General features: G+C 44.0%; 1 protein-coding gene and 1 long non-coding RNA gene across 9 annotated transcripts in view; one reads left to right on the forward strand and one right to left on the reverse strand.

The window, feature by feature from the left end:
* Positions 1–513: 513 nt before the first annotated feature.
* Positions 514–13,819, reverse strand: LOC148057371 (uncharacterized). Of its 3 annotated transcripts, none has more exons than XR_015704103.1 (5): positions 13,682–13,819; positions 5,239–5,354; positions 4,758–4,849; positions 3,627–3,838; positions 514–2,407 (listed from the first exon to the last, which is right to left on the reverse strand). It is a non-coding gene; the product is annotated as an uncharacterized LOC148057371 (long non-coding RNA). The 3 variants fall into 3 exon arrangements; XR_015704102.1 differs by lacking the exon at positions 514–2,407 and adding an exon at positions 2,844–2,972; XR_015704105.1 differs by lacking the exon at positions 514–2,407 and adding an exon at positions 2,844–2,972 and having other exon boundaries at positions 5,154–5,354.
* The window catches only part of SS18 (SS18 subunit of BAF chromatin remodeling complex), a 44,630-nt gene continuing 39,235 nt past the window's right edge, over positions 13,723–19,117 (forward strand). Inside the window, exons 1-2 of one of the 6 annotated variants that reach the window (XR_015704094.1) lie at positions 13,723–14,078; positions 17,248–17,324. Coding sequence is in view for 3 of the 6 variants with exons in the window: in XM_087754646.1 (XP_087610772.1) it covers positions 13,884–14,078; positions 17,248–17,324 (272 nt within the window). In the remaining 3 variants the exon portion in view is untranslated. The remainder of the gene's footprint in view (positions 14,079–17,247; positions 17,325–19,117) is intronic. The other 5 variants (XR_015704100.1, XM_087754646.1, XR_015704096.1 and 2 more) reach the window with 5 other exon arrangements.

The raw sequence follows: 19,117 nt of genomic DNA on the forward strand, positions 1-19,117 counted from the left end.
TTTTTTAAGAAGTCCTGCAAAGGAAACTTAACCTGACTTCCTTTTTTTACAGATCATAATAGAAACAATTGGTTTGTTTTCAATAGTCAGGATCATCTGGCGCTCTTAAGTGGAAACCTAAAAATGTCAAGCTGCTTAACTGCTACAGTTGCAAGCAGTGTGTTTATATTCTACTGTGACTGGACCCTCAAGAGTCAGTTTATGGTGCTGTTAATCACTATTCTGGCACCAGCAGCCAGGTCTGCATAATCATAATGATAAAGTCATCACAAAGACTCTTTCATTAACTAGCAACAAATTATTATTCAAGAAGGAGCAAACCATTGCAACTTTTTTTTAGTCAGAAACTGCTGAAAAAGCAATGTAGGTGAAGATAGAAGCAAATTCAAAACAGCACATGGAAGTAACTTTATTCTAAGTGAGAAACAGCAATTTTAAGTACATTTCAGGCCATAACAGGTTTTAATTTTACAGAAAGTTAACTTACAGAATTAAATATGGATTTAGCCCCTCCAAAAACACCTATGAAAAGTACCCTGCTCCCTACTGTACCACACGTCATGGTTTTGGTATTGCACAACTCCGTCCACCCCACAGTACCAGGAAATTGGGGTCACAGCACCATAATAGCATGTAAGAAGGGAGGGTTGCTGAGGTACGTCCTTACTCTTCTTCATTACAAGCTACTGTAGAAAATCCAAAGCACGTTTCACATTACAACTTCCCTGACAGTAAAGCCAGTTGAGTAGGTTCCTGATTTCCCAATTTCCTAGTCAATTATAAACCACATCACTGGCGTAGTTCTTCATCCTCCCATTCTCCCACAAATTCACCTGCTTGTGAGGCCAGTGAAAACGCTCAGCTTCCAAAAGTAAAAGATAATTTTTAAACTTTTTAAAGTTGGATCATTTTGATGACCCATTTACTACAAAAAGCTGAAAATTTCTTCTATCATTTGGAATCCCCTTCTTGGGGAGCAGCTCCATGTTCAGCATCAGACAATGTAAGAGCACACTGCTCTCAAAAGAGGAGATTCTCCCATCTCCTGTCCCTCACTGCATCTTCTTATTCTCTCCCTGTGTTAGGATGAGCTGTTCTGCAGCTGTTAAGTCAGATCAGAGTGTTGAGCCAACTCAAAACTAGATTTTTTTTGACAAGCTGAGTTTTGTTTTCATCCCTTCTGAAAGCATGCAAAGAGGACAGTTTTACGTCCTGATACCATGACCTAAATGGAGATTGCCACAAAAAGGAGCAGTTCTGTTCTTCCCAACCACTTCCACACAGACATTCCTGCAGCTTCCCCTGAACTGGATTTATCAACCACACAACTTCGTGGCAACTCACCAAAAAAAGAATTCACTTTGCATCAGATCAGTGTGTGTAGCACTATTTTCTTCAGTAGCAGCTTGCATGCACAGTAGGTTAGGTGTAACATCAAACTGTACCCTCAGTGGGTGTTAATAATGGTTTGCCCACGAGAAAAGGACAGTTCCATCTCCTCCACCAACTTCCTTCATCCCCTGCTTCCCTCACAGTTATGGGGTTCATACAGTTGTACATTGAATCAATTCAACAAGCAAATGACAAGGGTCTTTCTGCAGGGTTAGCGAGTTGAGTCAACTCACAAGGGGTCAAAGAAGCATCAGAGAAGGCACCAGGGAGGAGATGAAAGTGCCTAGGGTACAGCAGAGACAGGAGGAAGAAGTGGCACCACCCAGGAGCACACACTCGGATGAGACTTTAGACTGATCTAAGTCAGTGCTACTGTGGCTCTCCTCTGTGAATTGCTCCCCTTTCTCCTGAGCTTCTGCTGGCTCTCACCTGACCTTGGTCAGACACTGCAAGAAACTTCTTCTTCCTGGCTTATCTCTCTGCCAGGCGGGCTTCCAGCCTGGCTTACCATGCCTCAGCCGGGCAGCAAAGCCAGCACAGAAGTGACAATGGAAGAGCACAGCCCGGAGTCAGACCTTTGACTTGCAGTCGCAACTAGCCACGACCAGTTGGTTTAGTGGTCACATGGAACTGTACGTTGAGATGAGACGTATGCTCTAGGCAGATTTGCTAACCAATTAGCTGAGTTCCCATGCAGTTTTGCCTTCATTCAATCCTCATCTGAAGGAATATATTCCTTGCAGAGGCAAATGTTCACAAGTGTTAGTTCATATATGAACAAGGGTCTCATAAATGAGATGAGCATGTCAAGAGGTAGTTTCTAGGGCAGAGGAGGAGGATGGCAGCACAGATTCAAGCCCAAAGTGGTCTTCCAACCCTCCAGGAATATTTCCAATATCATCCTTGTTTGTTTTGCTGAATTTGATCTCTAGGTTTGCCTTTCTTGTCCCTTTCAGTCTGCCTATTGCCACTGCAACCAGCACAGAGAGGCTTCTGCTATCCAAGCGGCTTGTGCCTGATGATAAGATGCAAACAGACCCACGTAAGATGATTTAAAAAAAAAAGAGGAACCAGTAAGTTTTAAAAATCAAAATAATTCCCACTGGCCTCATCTTTCAGCTATATTCAAATCAGTTATGTAGGAACCCAAGCCTTCCTATCTTAGTACCAATCTCCCAAACCATCATGTCCACCTTCACAATGTTTCTCATAAATCCAGTCTTTAAAGGACTTTTGCATACTCCATACCTGCAACGGAATGAATTGTGGAGCAGTAACACTGGGAACAATACCCACACAAAAGCTCAACAGACATGATCATCAAGTGCACACATTTTCCTCACAGTTCTTTCCTCTTGAAGCTTAGTGACAGATATTTTTTCTTTGTATCCAACAGAGCTGTATCTAGCCCTCAAATTCCAACCCGTTAGATGAGAATAAAGAAATTGTTCTTATTTCCAATATTAACTTTATTTATGTCATGCAGAGGAGATGTTATAATACTAAGTCTTTTCACAAGGACATTGGCAAACAGCTATGTGGAGGCTGTGTCATCCTCCCTGAACAGTAATGTTTGACATCTGTTAGGAAGGAAAAATGATAAAGTGTGGTAAACATCACAGCAAAAAGTTTCAAAGTTGCAAAAGTTGTGGTTTACAAATACAGTACAGAGAGGCAGCCCCTGAACAAAACGCTTACAACCAAAGTAGAAAACATAGGAAGTAAGGTGGTTACAGACACAAGAGCCCCGGGAGATAGCAAGACAACACAGATCAACGTGATAAGCAGTATTCTCAGTATACTCGCTGTTTATAGGTGCAGTCATGGCTAAGTTGATCTAAAAGCTAACTGCTGACAAAGTGTAATGCTGCTCCACTCTTGTGCCCCAGTAATTGTCTTCCCTTGCTTTGACATCGAAACTCATCAGCTCCCAATTCGTGAAACTCAACAGGCAGAAAACTGCTTTTATAGAAAAGCAATCGTTTTTCTACTAATTTAGCTTCTTTGAACATCTCATTACAAGATCAGATGAGTAAAAGTGATGGCACAAGAGACAGAGCGGGAACACTTGGCCACAAGTGTAGAGGGGGCCGAAGGAAAAACATGGCTTTTGATAACAGCTAGCTGTGAGGTTTACTTAGCTATAAGACAATGCCAGATGGCAACTTAAATGCTGTCACTGGTTTCATAGGTATTTTGGTGGCAAAGAGTTTTGAAGGTAGACAATGACGTACCACAGACATTTACGAGAAGCTCCTTTCATATCCACAGGTAGAAAGAAAGATGAAGACAGCTGCTTAAAAAACTTCCAAGGAAGACTAATGGAAAGGATGTTAGGGTCAACATCTCAAGAGCAGATAAGAACTTTGTTTCTTTCTCAGTTGGTTTGAAACTTGGCATTTCCCCTCATAAAACCTTTTTCTTAGAAGACACAAATCAATGAATGCTGAAAAGGAAAGAAAAAGTGACCAGCACTGTGTCAGGTCTGACAATGGGCTGAAGAAAATAAATGAACTATATGATCAATGATAAATAAACTAGGATTTTGAGCTGAAAGTCTCAAGCATGACAGAAATAGCACACAAGCATCCCCTCCATCCTTTGCTTTCTCAGTCTTCCTCAAAGATGCTCTCCTACCAACACTAAGGAACTGATGCAAAAGAGGGCTTACAGGAACACATAATTACTCCTTTCCTTGCAGAAATGTGTCATCTTATTCAGCACTCAAGAAAGAAATCTCTTTGAGTACACTACATACAAAACTGATCCCTTTTTTACATGACTTCCTTGTGATAAATATTTTCCTTGTCACTTACCTAGAACCAAAGCTTTGCTACATCACAACCAACTTCAAACTTCTCAGTTTCTGTGACTATTTTATATAAAGTACACAGAGGGTAAAATATTACATAAATGAATGCAGAAAACTGTACATTATTTTAAAAAGACATAAGCTGATATCTTTAGGCATTTAGGAAGAATAACAGACTATGGTTTCATACTTCTACTGGAAAATGTTTGCTCTTTAAAAAAATCCAAACCAACAGGTACATACAATCTAGCCATCAATTCTACTTGTTTTAGAGCTCATATAACTTCCATTTTAAATAGGCCAGCAAAAGCTTTCATAGGCAATTTCTTGTTACATTTTCAATCCATTACGAGTTTTGTCCTCTGTTCTAGCCCTACAATTTATTATTTTGCTTAAAAAATTAGATCTGAACCAATAAATATCAATAAACATAGCAGGTTTCATCTGCTTCTCTTCACCAGATTTGACCACTATCATCTCTTCCACTTGGCTCTCGTCATAATTTCTGATGAATTTGAGTTTTTTGTTTCCTATCCCCAGAAAGCAAAATTACCTCTATTCTTGATTCATGGGTTGTGATTTCTTGTCTATGCCAGTGTCTAATCAACTTTTCAAGTTGATGCTGACCAAACATTATGAGGAAGCCTGGGAAAGAGAAACGGATTTAGTAGTAAGATGCATTGCTATTTTACTTGCAAAAGAATATATAGCAATTATGGAATAACACTGTGATACTTTTCTAGTGTATCTTTGTAGACTAGAGTCATGCTTTAAAATTTCATGCTGAACAAAAGAAAAGATGTGGAGTGGTAAAAAGCATTACTATGCCCTTAAAGCAAAATAAATACTAGAAATCAACAGTTAGTTACTATTTTTTTCTGGTTTCATATGTTGCTTAGAGAAAATTATAGTCAATTCCTCTTTGTAGGGTAGTTCACAGGTTGTTTACCTATTTCTAGTACACATCCCTTGTTGCTCTCATTCTAAAACAAGGGAAGACCAAAGCCTATAGTTCCTGCCTTGCAAATACCAACTTCTCCCCATGGATGCAATCTCCTGTTTTGTACAGCAGACCTCCTGGACCCTGCGTCCCTGTTCTCACAGACTGCGCTCACATGAAGCATCTTCCTTCTCCTCGCTTTTGCTCCTGCTTGAAAAGAAACACACATGCATAGATACATATCATACATATATATATTTTACATATACATGTTTACAGTAATGCAAGTTAGAGACAGTACCATTCCAAGCAACCATTCATTGTACCTGCACAGGCTATGCTAGAAATTTGGACTAGATAAAGAAAACATTTCAAAATGTCATCGTTACTTTTTGTAGTGGTTTTCTTGGCTCTTGAATATATGTACGTACTCAGTTACTGTATTTCCACTGATGGTGGGACTACTCAGGACAGAAAGGTATAAACGAGTAAACTTTCACAGGAAAGTTTTGGCCTTCAGTGAATCATGGGCCTTTTGGGCAGTCCTGATGACTAAATTAATGCATACTTACCAAATACAGAAATGGGGACAAAGAAATGGGGCCACGTCTGGAAGATGAATACCATGGTACAAACAATGATGTGATATGTGTTCAACAGAAGCTTATTTTGGTTCCTTTTGAAACATTACAAAATATGAATATGCTGTATCTGTCATTCCAAGCTAAGAGTAAAATGTATGCATCAGGTATATAAGAAATGTTATAGAGCCTCATTCTGCAACTAGATGTCCAGTCATCATAATTTTATCCTTGAAAATACTTGAAAAGTGGAAGAAAGCAAGCAAGAAGCAAGAATCCCACAGACATTAAAAGTGGAAAACAATAAATGTACATTCAATACAACAAGACTGTAGTTAGAGGATATTTTCCCAGCTTGGTTTCAAGCACAGTAATACTCACAAAGCATATTTACAGTAATGTGAGTATACTGTTTCTTTTGCTGTGCTTTGTTGTCACTGAGGTGCTGTGTAAGAGAAATGGCACCACTGGTTATTAACAGTGACAAGACTATCTCTATAATCTCTTTTTGGTCAAATATAACTGTATTCCCTGCTTTGTATTTCATTGTATAATTTATTATTTTTATTCATCAAAAGAATGAATCTTTTAAGATTTTAAGACCTTCTGATAAAATATACAGTGACTTTGAGATACACTATGTACAGAAAGTTAAAAAACACAATGTTAAATGGCTATTTATTGTTCTTCTATGATTTAAAAAGCAATATATAGAGTATATCAACAAAGAAAGCAGACAGAAGAGAACAAAACCCAATGTCATTTATGTGAGACAGCAGCAGGAATGGAGCATGAAGCTCTGCCTTGGGATGGATGAGGAGCCAACTGGGAGCTGCTGGGACAGAACAACATGGGCAAAATTGTTCTGGGTGTCTGCAACAGACTCCCTGATCAGGAAGAAGTGGAAGAGGCCTTCTTCAGACAGTTGGAAGAAACTTCGTGTTTGCAGGTTGTGATCCTCATGAGGGACTGTAACCATCCTGATACCTGCTGGAGGGGCAGCAGAGCAAGGCACAAGCAATGCAAAAGGTTTGGGGAGTGCACTGATTGACAAATCCCTAACAAAGGTGACTGAGGAGCCAACAAGGAGGGGTGCTCTGCTGGACCTCACACTTACAAACAAGGAAGGACTGGTTGCGGGTGTGAAGGTCTGGGGCAGCCTTGGCTGCAGTGACCATGAGAAGGTGGAGTTCAGGGTCCCAAGAGGAAGGAACAAAGCAAAAAGCAGGATCACAGCACTAGATTTCAGACCAGAATTTGGCCCATTCAGGGACCTGCTTGAAAGAGTCCCACAGGATGTGGCCCTGGAGAGAAGAGGGATGCAAGAGAGATGGGCAGTTTTCAACGATCAGCTGCTCCAAACTCAACAATGGTCCACCCTGACCTGCAGGAAATGGAGCAAGGAGGCCTGCAGGGATGAACAAGGAGCTCCTGACAAAACCCAAACATAAAAAGGAAGCATACCAGAGGTGGAAGCAGGGACAAGTGGCCTGGAGCAATACAGAGACACTGTCTGAGCATGCAGACAGGGGAGAGCAGCAGATTTTTTTTATCTCAACCTTAGCAAGGTTTTAGACAGTTATTTCCCATCACATTCTCATAGGCAAACTGAAGTACAGATTAAGTGTACAGTGAGGCATACTGAAAACTAGCTGAACTGCCAAGCTCATAGGGTTGTGGTCAGTGGCATGGAGTCCAGCTGGGGGCCAGTCAGTAGTGATAGATCTCAGGGGTCAATACTGGGTCTATACTGGGGCCAGTACTGTTTGACTTCTTCATTAATGACCTGGATGACAGGAGGCAGTACACCCTCAGCAAGTTTGCAGATGTTACAAGACTGGGAGGAGTCATTGATATACCAGATGGTTGTGCTGCCATTCAGAGGGACCACAACAGGTTGAAGAAATGGGCAGATAGGAACCTCATGAAGTCCAACAAGGGGAAGTGCAAAGTCCTGTACATGGGGAGCAACAAGTACAAGTACATGGGCTGACCAGCTGGAAAGCAGCAAAGGCCCTGGGGATCCTGGTGGACACCAGGTTGAACATGAGCCAGCGATGTGCCCTTGCAGCAAAGGCCAATAGCGTCCTGGGCAGCATTGGGAGCAGCACTGCTAGAAGACTGAGGGAGGTCTTCTTTAGGTCACAGGATCAGGCTTGCTGAAAGAAAATTACACTTGGTGTAATTATCTTTCTATATTCCCTCAGCAAGTTGTTGATTAGGATTGTGACAATAAGGTAGAAGTACTGTCCTGTAGCCGTTCAGTCATCTCCTCTGTCCTTCATGATCATGAGCCTTCAGAAGGCAGAAACTGAGGATGATGCAGATGATGCAGAAGTGAGAGTCCCCAGAAGCATCTCTGGAAGAATAGTATACTTCTCCATTGCAAATGTCTTGCCTTTAACAGATATGAATATTCATATCACCAAGATCATGGCTATGTTTTCTTCAGCACTGCTTGGCAGTGCCTCCTCATGTTTATCTTTTCTGCTTTGCTTTTGACATTCAAAAAATGAGGAAGTTAGTGAACTACAGTGCTTTGCTTTTGTGTCCTAAAATAAAATATTAACCTCTAAGAATTCTTGAAGAATTTTCAGCTCGAAGGAGGCTTAGATTAGATGTTCTGCTATTCTTTATTTATAGCATATGTTCCTAGTAGCTGGAGATTCCCTTTTGAAGAATAAAATCAGGACACACAAAGATTTTCTCACCGCAGCTGTTGCACTTACTCCCATTAGTGCAAACTGCTGAACCTGCTGTGAGTTTCTTTAGTCTAAATATTTATATTTGCAGACTAAAATGACAGATACTAGAATAAAAATTTAGCATCCCAATGATTTTTTTCTGGGTTTGTTATTGCTCCCCTGGAACACGGCAGAGCCACCAATACCCTTGTAGCGTGCAGTGCTGTTTGGGTACTTCACTTTATATCAGAACATATAGGCTTGAATTTCAGGTGCTGCTACTTATTAATATTCTCTACAATAGCCAGTGCAGAATATAAATGGCAAAATTGAAAAAAACCAGACAAGAAGCTGACAGAATAAATTTAAGACAAATTTATCCTATTAGTGTGATCTCTTCTAGGAAGCAAAAAGCACCATTTACCCTACCAACAGTCTGATATTGTTGTGTATTTGGATAACAAATTACTGTTTATTAAATAAACAGAATCTGAACCATTTTCAAGACTCAACCATTTACATAGGCAGACCTTCAGGTGCAAGCTCCGTTTTGCAACAAGATGAATTAACATGGAGACGTGGCATGTAGGAAATCCCACCAAAGTTACAAGATCATACCAAGTTCAGTTGGTGAGGAAATACTAAACCAAAAGTACCATTTAATCCTTTTGTTATCCTCCTTTTTCATCTACCAAAAGACGGTCCTTCCTTGGGATCTGCTCTGTTACCTGATTGTATTGCTGATGTTACAAAACATATGCATAAACACCCCTTTCTTTTTTTTAAATTGCAAGATGAAAAATTAGTCTACCTGAAAAAGAGGCTCAGATTCACCCTGTCATCCTATTAGCAGCAGATCCTGAGCTATCATACTTGCTGTAGTGAAGTAAGTAAAGTGGGTTTTTTTTGTCAATTTGAAGTGAATGTACAAAATGAGCCCATGTCACCAACATGTTAAACGCTTTGTCTGAGAAACAGACAGTCTAACTCTCAGGGATCGTTCTCAACTTTGATACCGAGACCTTTAGTCAAGCAGGTTTAAGCAGATGGTGCTACCATAAAATTCTTTGCTGTCCTCTTTCCTGTTGTCGTGGTTTAACCCCAGCCAACAACTAAGCACCACCCAGCCGCTTGCTCACTCCCCCCCGGTGGGATGGGGGAGAGAATTGGAAGAGTAAAAGTGAGAAAACTCATGGGTTGAGATAAAGACAGTTTAATGGGTACAGCAAAAGCTGCGCACACAAGCAAAGCAAAGCAAGGAATTCATTCACTACTTCCCGTGGGCAGGCAGGTGTTCAGCCACCTCCAGGAAAGCAGGGCTCCATCACGTGTAACGGTTACTTGGGAAGACAAACGCCATCACGCCCAATGTCCCCCCCTTCCTCCTTCTTCCCCCAATTTATATACTGAGCATGATGTCATATGGTATGGAATAGCCCTTTGGCCAGTCTGGGTCAGCTGTCCTGGCTGTGCCCCCTCCTGGCTTCTTGTGCACCTGGCAGAGCACAAGAAGCTGAAAAGTCCTTGACTGGTGTAAACTCTGCTCCGCAAAAACCAAAACATCAGTGTGTTATCAACATTATTCTCATCCTAAATCCAAAACACAGCGCTCTACCAGCTACTAAGAAGAAAATTAACTCTATCCCAGCTGAAACCAGGACACCTGTATATATAGCTTCGTAAATGCCAAGTTTGAAATTTTAATTGTAAATGTAAACTTGAAAATGATGATCAATCAGCATTCTGTATTTTCCTGCTTGTGGATGGGAATGTCTGCGGGTTCCTTCTCTTATTTATCTCTCTTATTCCAGAGAATTTATGGAAACTAAGATAATAAAAATGGCAAAAAATGCAGATGGAAACTGAAGATCGCTAAAATTTTTTTCAGATTCTGAGATTTTTCTCAGAATTCCTGGAAGACTGTATCACTGCAAATACTATTGGTTTCTCCAAAACTAAATGAATTCCTGTGCGGTGAGGAATTTTGACACAATCCTGAGAAGACTAAAATCGCTCTACTGTTACCACTTCATTTCAAACAGATAGCTTTCTCTAGGAACTAAATGTTAATGCTTTCCAGACCCCATCTCAGGCGCTATGTATTTACCTACTAGTTACTGAGAAATATGAGTTGGAAACATGGAGAAAAAACCTTTCAGAAAAGGGCCCATTCTTCTCTATCTGCATTCTTTTCTCTCCAAAAAATATGACATACTGAAATGCACATCAACAAAAAAGACACTGTACTGGCAAAAGCTGGAACAGAGGTGGAAGAAGAACTGACTGAAACATATTTGCATTCGAAACTCTTGGTGATGATCTAGATTTATGCATCTAAATTACAATTAAATAATGTTAAGGTTGTGAGTAACTCACAAGAGCAAAGAAATGTGCAATTAAAGAGAAAATATACCATATGTCCTTTGATATCTAGGCATATTGCAGTGCATTAAGAAAGTCATAAAAGAGACACCCTGTTGTGGTTATGTGTTCTGAGACATGTGGCACGTTTCCATTGTAGCTATCTATTTCCCTGCTTGTATGCATCTGTGCCATTATTTAAATGTTGATTTTGAGTGTGAATTTCCCTTTCCATGGTAAAAAAATGGAGCTGTGGACTCTGTTTTTCATTGTTTCTTTAGATCTGTTGCTATTTATGCATATGGAAGTCCAAAATTTGAAACATGTGAATGAAAAATCATCACAAAGGGGAATAAATGGATTTAATCATCAGACAAAATTAGGCAAAAGAGATGGTTTTAGTTATTAGGAATGAATGATCTTATGTGTGTATCTTCTTCTAAAAACAGTTGAATTCCAAACATTTTTCTCCCATATTTTACATGGAAATAGGAATGTACTAAAAAGTGTCACATATTTAATTTGGACCACTTTTGGGAAACACAGTGGGCAATTACTCCTTTCATTTTAAGGCTCCTCACCTGTGGCATCCCACAAGCCTATTTTTCTCCTCTACTCAAAACCAATCTGAAAATGTGGGAGAATATGATGGAACATTCAGATCTTAAAAGCTGTATTTATGTGGCTGACATCTAACCCACAATGTCTCAAACGCTGTGATCACCAAGACACCCCAATGCAAAATATTTTGTAAACAGTGGTTGGGTAACTGGAGGATGAGAGCAAGGTTAAGTTACACTTGTGGAAGACAAAAACATTTTGCAGAATTCCCAGCGTTCAGAGTATTTCATGAGAACATGTTTGCCCTCCACTTGCTGAAGATGCCTGCAGCCTTGGGACACTTTCAGACACTTCACCAGTTCTCCAGAGCCAAGCATGTACTTCTGCTAAAGAAGTCCTTGTGATTCTATTTGCAGCTGGCTAGGAGATGGTACCTTCTGATTACATGCTGATTTGTCCATGCCTGTCTTGCATTCTTCATTCCTAGGATTCTTTGTTGTCGTTTGTAATAACTAGAAATAGTATCAATTTGAGCAGAGAGCTATTACAACAGTTATCCTATGAGTTCACTCCAAGAACATACAATAATAACCATGAATCACCATGAAGTGTATCAACTTCAGAAAAAATAGGTTTCTTCAACCCTTCCTTTTCTTGCCTTCAGTTTCCTACAGGTATGATAGTGATGATGATGATAAAGTGTGTGGGAGACAAAAAAAAAAACCCTACTAGTACAAAAAATGGACCCAGATACCATGGTGATGATTGAAATGGTTAGAAACACTAACAGCCTAATGGATATGCTGGCATTACTCCTCCTTTTTAGCATGACCTACAATGCAAGGACTGGGCTGGAGGCATTTTCTGGAGAGGAGAGCAAGCCAGATTAGCATCACATCAACTCAGGGTCCTGTGTAATCTGAAGAGACAGGGCAGAAGCAGCGCCATTCTGGTAACAGAGAGCATCAGGCCCAGGTGGCAGGCCCTTGGAGAAGGGGATGCTGTAGGAATGCAAGAACAGCTTGGAGCCGGCAGCCTGGGGACTGGTTGTCAAGGGAAAAAAAGCAGGGAGTGATGGGCAGTCACAGTCAATCCTAGGACAGCAGAGCCAGGAAGAGCAATCTCCATGGGGCTGCGGAAAGAAGCCAGCCTAGAAACAGTCTGAGGAGAGACTGTGCCAGTTGGGAAGCAGCTGTACAGCCACGGGGTGGCCACGGATGCCACTGACAAATGTGTGCTGTAACCAAAAGGGTTAGGGCTTGAGGGAAGAGCCAGGGACTTCAGCCAGCAACAGCTGAGAAACAGAGCAAGCAATGCACCGAGTAAGGAACGAGAGTCACGTTTTGTGGTGTGGTGTCATGTCACCAAGTAGCGTCCCGTCAGCCACAGCAGCACATGCCTCTGTCCACCACAAGAGCAGAAATGAGTTTGGAAAAGGCCACAGCTTGGGAAGGAGGCAGTACTCACAGCCTGCAATGCTGCACGGAAAAGCACACAGGCCGAGCACGGGATGTTCCCCCAGAAAAAGCAGATTTAAAATGCTTTAATTGGGGATTTACTGTACCATTACCCTTTGAAACTCTCACCCTTGTAAAGAACTGTCTTAGACTTTGCAAACTTGTACATGAGGATCTGTGGTGAAACCGAGATTCCCTCCAGTGGCCGCACTGGAAAAAATCCAGGCTGATTTTAGCACTTTCAGTGTCTATAATCTATTCAAAATTGCAGCGGTAACTGCTTCTCCTTGCTCCGTTTCGTTCTCACGACAAGGAAGCTGCGGCCGCCGACGTCGGCAGGGAAAGCCGCCCCACGCCAACGAGCTGGGGTCGCACAGCTGCTTCCATCCAACTTTTTCTTCATGGTTTGTTTTTCCCCCCACCTGTCAGCGTCGGCAGCAGGGGCAGTGCTGCCGAAGGAGCGCCACCGCAAACGACAAAACTGCCACAGCGACAGCGGCAGCGGCACCACCACCGGCGGTTAGCGCCGGGCCCACGCCTGCCAACCCTCGTTACGGACCTGCCCGAAGCTGGCGCAGCCTCGCCGGGGGGGGGGGAGGGGGGGCGGAACCGGACCGGACCGGACCGGACCGACCCCACCGCCACCGCCACTCGGCGCTTCCCTGAGCTGGCTCCCTCGCGCCCCGCCCCGCGCGGCGCGGCCGCTAGAGCGAGCTGCCCGGGCGCAACCAACTGCCGCGGCGGGTAGAGGGGGGAGGAACAAGCGCCGCGCGTCACAGCCGGAGCGCGTCCCTTGTGCCGTGCGCACCACAGCGCTCCCATCCCCCCCCCCGCCGCCGGCCGTACCACTTCGCTGCCTGTCCGGCGCTGAGGCGCGTTGGGCAGGAACGTACCAACACCGCGGAGGGGAAAGGGGTGGCCAAGAAGGTCGCGCGACGAGGGGAGGTCATGTTTAAACGGCGCAGCCCGACTCTCGGTCCCGTTGTTTTGGCCGAGCGGTGCGATGCGCCCGCGGCCTCCGCGGGGCTCCCCCTCCCAGCGGGAAAAGGGGGAGGAGCCGCCGGCCCTCCTTAACCCTTCCCCGGCGGGACGGGGATGGGCCGTCCCGCTGGGCAGCCGCCCCCGCCCCCCGCGCGCAGCGTTCTTCCCGGATCGCTGCCGCCTCCCGCCGCTGCTGGTGCCGCGGGGCGCGTGAGCCGACCCTCCCGCTGGCGGCCCGACATGTCGGTGGCGTTCGCGGCCCCCAGGCAGCGGGGGAAGGGCGAGATCACGCCAGCCGCCATCCAGAAGGTGAGGGCGAGAGGAGGGGCCGGGCCCGGCCCCGGCCCCGGGGGCTGCAGCTGCTTCCTGCCGCCGGGCCGCGCGGGGAAGGGGGTGGCGGCGCCTCGGAGCGCCAAGGCCGCGGCGGGGGGAACGACCGGGCCGCGCTCGCTTGCGCTTGGGGCACGGCCCTGGCGGGGGTGGTCGGCAAGGCGCTGCCTCTCTGCACTTCGGCACTTGTTTGGGGGTCCCGGGGCCGGGGGGAGGCGCCGAGCGGGCGGGCTGCGCCGTCTGCGGCGGGGCGGGGCGCGGGGGGGCGGCCGATGGCCCTGGGCCCCCCCGGCTGCCCTGGGGCTCCCCCAGGGCTGCGGGCGTGAGCTGATCCGTAAGGACTCGGCCTGGCGCGGTGGGGAAACGGAGGAGTCGAGTAACCCCTTCCTGTGAGGGGTGGCTGTAAGTCGGGTTGTGCCGAAAGCCTGCCTAACTTTGGGCTCTGCCTCCGCGGGGTAAGCGGCGCCTGCAGCTCCCAAACTTGGTCCGCCTAGTAGTAAGGCTGCCCCTGGACTGTAAGTGTTATTAACGAAGAACACGATGGTCGGAGCCAATGACAGCGGCTCGGAACGACTCCATTTAAGCTTTTGTGGGAGGGAGCAACTTAACTCGCTAAAGCAGTCAGAGAAAAGCATATAAAGGATTTGTAATAATGCACGATGTTTTGTATCGGCAGAAGCAAAGGAGGATGTTCAAGTTTGCTGGTAACTGGTGGTATTTAGAAACTTAACTGAAGAGTCGCACTGTTATCGGTGTAAATAGCCATGAGTCAAACAGATTTCAGATTACTACAAGCACTTTGTGTAGGAGCTTTTCGGGTAGATACAGCTAAGCTATGGTTTAGTAAAGAATGAGAGCATCAACAAGGTAGGTGTTGCAGGGATTGAAGACCCCCGCCCCCCCCCTCAAAGAAGACCCCAAAGTTATAATGGAGACTTCCAGGTTACTGTAGCAGAAGTCAGTGCTTGAGAAGTGTAGATGAAAAATACATACCCACTGGGTGGAAAGCTGCCTGAAGGTAGTCAGTAGAGATGTTGGGTCACTGGGGTGCATGTGGAGAGTGCAGACAATTAAGTTTTTCTTCTTCTGTAGTCAAACCATTAATTTGATCGTGGTGTGGTGGCAAAATCCTAGTATAGTTAAAGCTGAAGAATCTTTGTAAAGTACATAAGTTGTTAGAAGCCCTGGAGGTGTCTTCATCCAGCTGGAAACTAAGTGCTCTTTTTGATCGTAGGTGTTTATAATTCTTCCAAAGAATTACTTCAATTTTCTATCAGTAACTGCTCAATCAAACTTGTATAAAACAGTGCCTGCAGCCCTGCCTAGGATACAGTTGTATTCCTTCTTGTTTGCTTTCTTCTTGGCCCTAGCATTCCTTTCCTCCCCCCTCCCCTGCCAAGAGGTCCAGCTTACATGGCGACAGTGAAGAACGCAACCGTCTCACTGATGGTCTCAAGGTCTCCCTGTCTGCTAAGCATTAAGTATCTGCCGCCTTCCTCTGGAAAGTGAGAGACATTCTGAGGAGAGCCTTGATTCAAGGCTTCCTTTGCAAGTGCTCTATTAGACTTTGGTATCAAAGGTATTAGCTCCTTTTTCCTTATTTTTTCTGGTGAAAATGGCCACTGTGTTTCTTAAAAGACTTGATGTTAGTACATGTGAAATGTGTCTGTGTAGTAGTGTGTTTGTGATCCTTTTCGGAGCGTGCAACTACAGTTCTGCCTAGTTTCTGAGGCTCAGGCAGTAACTCAAAATACTGCGGTTCTGTCTGTGTTTAGTGCTAAATGACAGTGTTTCCAGATCCAGCAGTTTCAGGCAAAATAATTACTCGGTGATTGTTCTAGTCAGTTCTGGTGAATTACTGGTTTGAATTTAGGAAGACTCAGCTGGTTGGCTCGTTCTTACATGGATATAAGTCCTGAGTGGACTTCATGAGGCTTCTGACTCCATACGTTTTTCATAGTAGAGATGGATTAGTCAGAAGAAAAAAAGTGTCAGTACTTATTCCCCCCCATATAGAATTTGTTTAGGTTGGATTCCTAGGGAAATAAAGGTGATGTAATAACACTGTTTGTGCTTTCCTTGTAGAAGCGTGAGCCTTTTGGCTAGTCTCAACCATGTCTGGAAGAAGGAAAGAGTCATGCAGATGGTTAAGATCCTGTTAGTTTTGTGAAGTTCAGCAGCTGGGTAGAGTAAAGGGATCTAAACTATCTTTCCACTGAGAGGAAGCAAAGGGAGAAATAAATTCAAAATTTTCTATTTGGTAGTAAACTGTCCATTTAGTTCAGTTGACTTGGGTAACTTGGCTGGTAGCTCAGATTAGCCATGGTTCTGCTGACTTGTCAGATCAGAGTGTGGGAGAATGGTTAAAGAGACATGAGTGTGGGGATGTGCAGCTCTAGGAAACCACGCTTTATTTTTTCCCTGTTTATGGAGCTTGGAATACCTTGAATTCATGAGCTTTTTGTAGAAAGCCATGAGATTTGCAATTTCCCATGATTTTAGGACTACTATTTTTTGGCAGAAAATTAATTCACATATACTTCAGAAGTGTCCAGGAGTATGAACATAATAGATTTATTGTGTCCATTATACAGAATATTTACAAAGTGCAGTTTATTTAGAGAATCTTCATGTAAATACAGCCTAGCTTTTCCAGTGCATTTCCTTGAAACAAACCTGTCCGGTAAGCTCAGTTTCTATCAATAACAATTTCAATGCCTTTTATTAAATCTATGAACAGTTTCAGGCTTTAGAAGGAGAAGGGAAACTTGGAACATAATTTTTTAAGTAAATTTCTTGGTAGAGATTAAACAAAGAAATGCAAAACTTTGAAAACTTCTTAAGAACTTGGTGCAGAACAAGCATAGGTATTTGAATGGGAAGCTTCACAAGTTTAGCTATAATAGTGATATGAAACCCTTAAACTGAAAGCTGTAAAACTAATCGGAGGGGGGAAAATGAGCATTCTAGAAAGAGTGTTCTATAAATAATTGATTAAAGTAGAACTTTCTGGAATACTACTTTTTTGTTGGTTTGGTTTGTTTTTTTTAAAAAAACTCTGAGAAGAGGAGCAAGACTCAAACTTATCTTCAGTTTCTTTCCACAAAGAGCATGAAACTTACTTCAAACTTCTTCTTTATCATTTCAGATGTTGGATGAAAATAACCATCTTATTCAGTGTATAATGGACTATCAGAACAAAGGAAAGACGTCTGAATGCTCTCAGTAAGACATTAATCCAAATCTACTGTGGACTGGGTGAATTTCCCTCTAGGTCACCATTCTTGATTTGTTTAGCTCACCTTGTAGGAGAACTGTGCTGTGAAGAACAGAAAAGTATTGCTACAGATACTACACTTAGAATTTATGGGTTTTTTATTTGCCATATGACTATCACTTCTGTCACTGAAATGTTGCAACGTGCCTACTGCAAGTTCATGTCATGATGATGACGCTCATAAAAATGGGGACTGTATAACCAAGATCTTTTTCCTCTGTATTGTAATTACACTTTGGGAAAGAGATAGTTTTCTTCTCAAACCTTTAAAAATCATGTAGGGATCATAGAATTGTTAAGGTTGGAAAAGACCCTTAAGATCATCAAGTCCAACTGTTAACCTAGCACTGCCAAGTCCACCACTAAACCATGTCCTCAAGCACCATGTCTACCCATCTTTTAAATACCCCCAGGGATGGAGACTCAACCGCTTCCCTGGGCAGCCTGTTCCAATGCCTGACTACCCTTTCGGTGAAGAAGTTTTTCCTAATACCTAACCTAAACTTCCCCTGGTGCAGTTTGAGGCTGTTTCCTCTTGTCCTATCCCTTGTTACTAGGGAGAAGAGGCCGACCCCCACCTCGCTACAACCTCCTTTCAGGTAGTTGTAGAGAGCAATAAGGTCTCCCCTCAGCTTCCTCTTCTCCAGACTAAACAACCCCAGCTCCTTCAGCCGCTCCTCATAAGACTTGTTCTTCTAGACCCTTCACCAACTTCATTGCCCTCCTCTGGACACGCTCCAGCACCTCAATGTCCTTCTTGTAGTGAGGGGCCCAAAACTGAACACAGTACTCGAGGTGCGGCCTCACCAATGCCGAGTACAGGGGCACTATCACCTCCCTGGTCCTGCTGGCCACACTATTCCTGATACAAGCCAGGATGCCATTGGCCACCTTGGCCACCTGAGCACACTGCTGGCTCATGTTCAGGCGGCTGTCAGCCAACACTCCCAGGTCCTTTTCAGCCAGGCACCTCTCCAGCCACTCCTCCCCCAGCCTGTAGCGCTGCATGGGGTTGTTGTGACCCAAGTGCAGGACCTGGCACTGAGCCTTGTTGAATCTCATACAGTTGGCCCCGGCCCATCGGTCCAGCGTGTCCAGGTCCCTCTGCAGGGCCTTCCTGCTCTCCAGCAGATCGACACTTGGTGTCATCTGCAAACTTACTGAGGGTGCACTCAATCCCCTCATCCAGATCATCAATGAAGATATTGAACAGGACCGGCCCCAACACTGAGCCCTGGGGAACACCACTCGCCACCAGCTGCCAACTGGATTTGACTCCGTTCACCACCACTCTCTGGGCTTGGTCGTCCAGCCAGTTTTTAACCCAGTGCAGAGTGGACCTTTGTCCCTCCTGATGGCATATTTGAAAACTACCTGATTACCAGTTGCCCAAGAACAAACAGCCTTGTTTTAAAAATTTGGCTTGCCAGAATATCCCACGTGGACTTGCTGTGTAGTGGGGTCTCTGGAGAGTGATCTGAGAGAACTGTGGAAGGAGTGAATTATTAAGGAATATTATTTTCCAGTTACTCTTTTCTGGCATGGGATGATCATGGCACCCTTCTAATCGGACGAATACGGAGTCATGCGATAGACAGGGCATCACAGTATGGCTCAATTCCTTTACTAAGAGAAGTGGTAGTCTGGGAGTAGGAGGGAAGTCATAAATAGTAGGTATTTTTGCTTTAAGGGAATGCTTTTATTGTAGCACAGTTACTGTATTAAGCTGTTTGCAAGCGTG

The sequence above is a fragment of the Nipponia nippon genome, unplaced genomic scaffold (assembly GCF_047370975.1).
Source record: "Nipponia nippon isolate SJK-2023a ecotype South Korea unplaced genomic scaffold, ASM4737097v1 scaffold_1, whole genome shotgun sequence".
NCBI classification, from domain to species: domain Eukaryota; kingdom Metazoa; phylum Chordata; class Aves; order Pelecaniformes; family Threskiornithidae; genus Nipponia; species Nipponia nippon.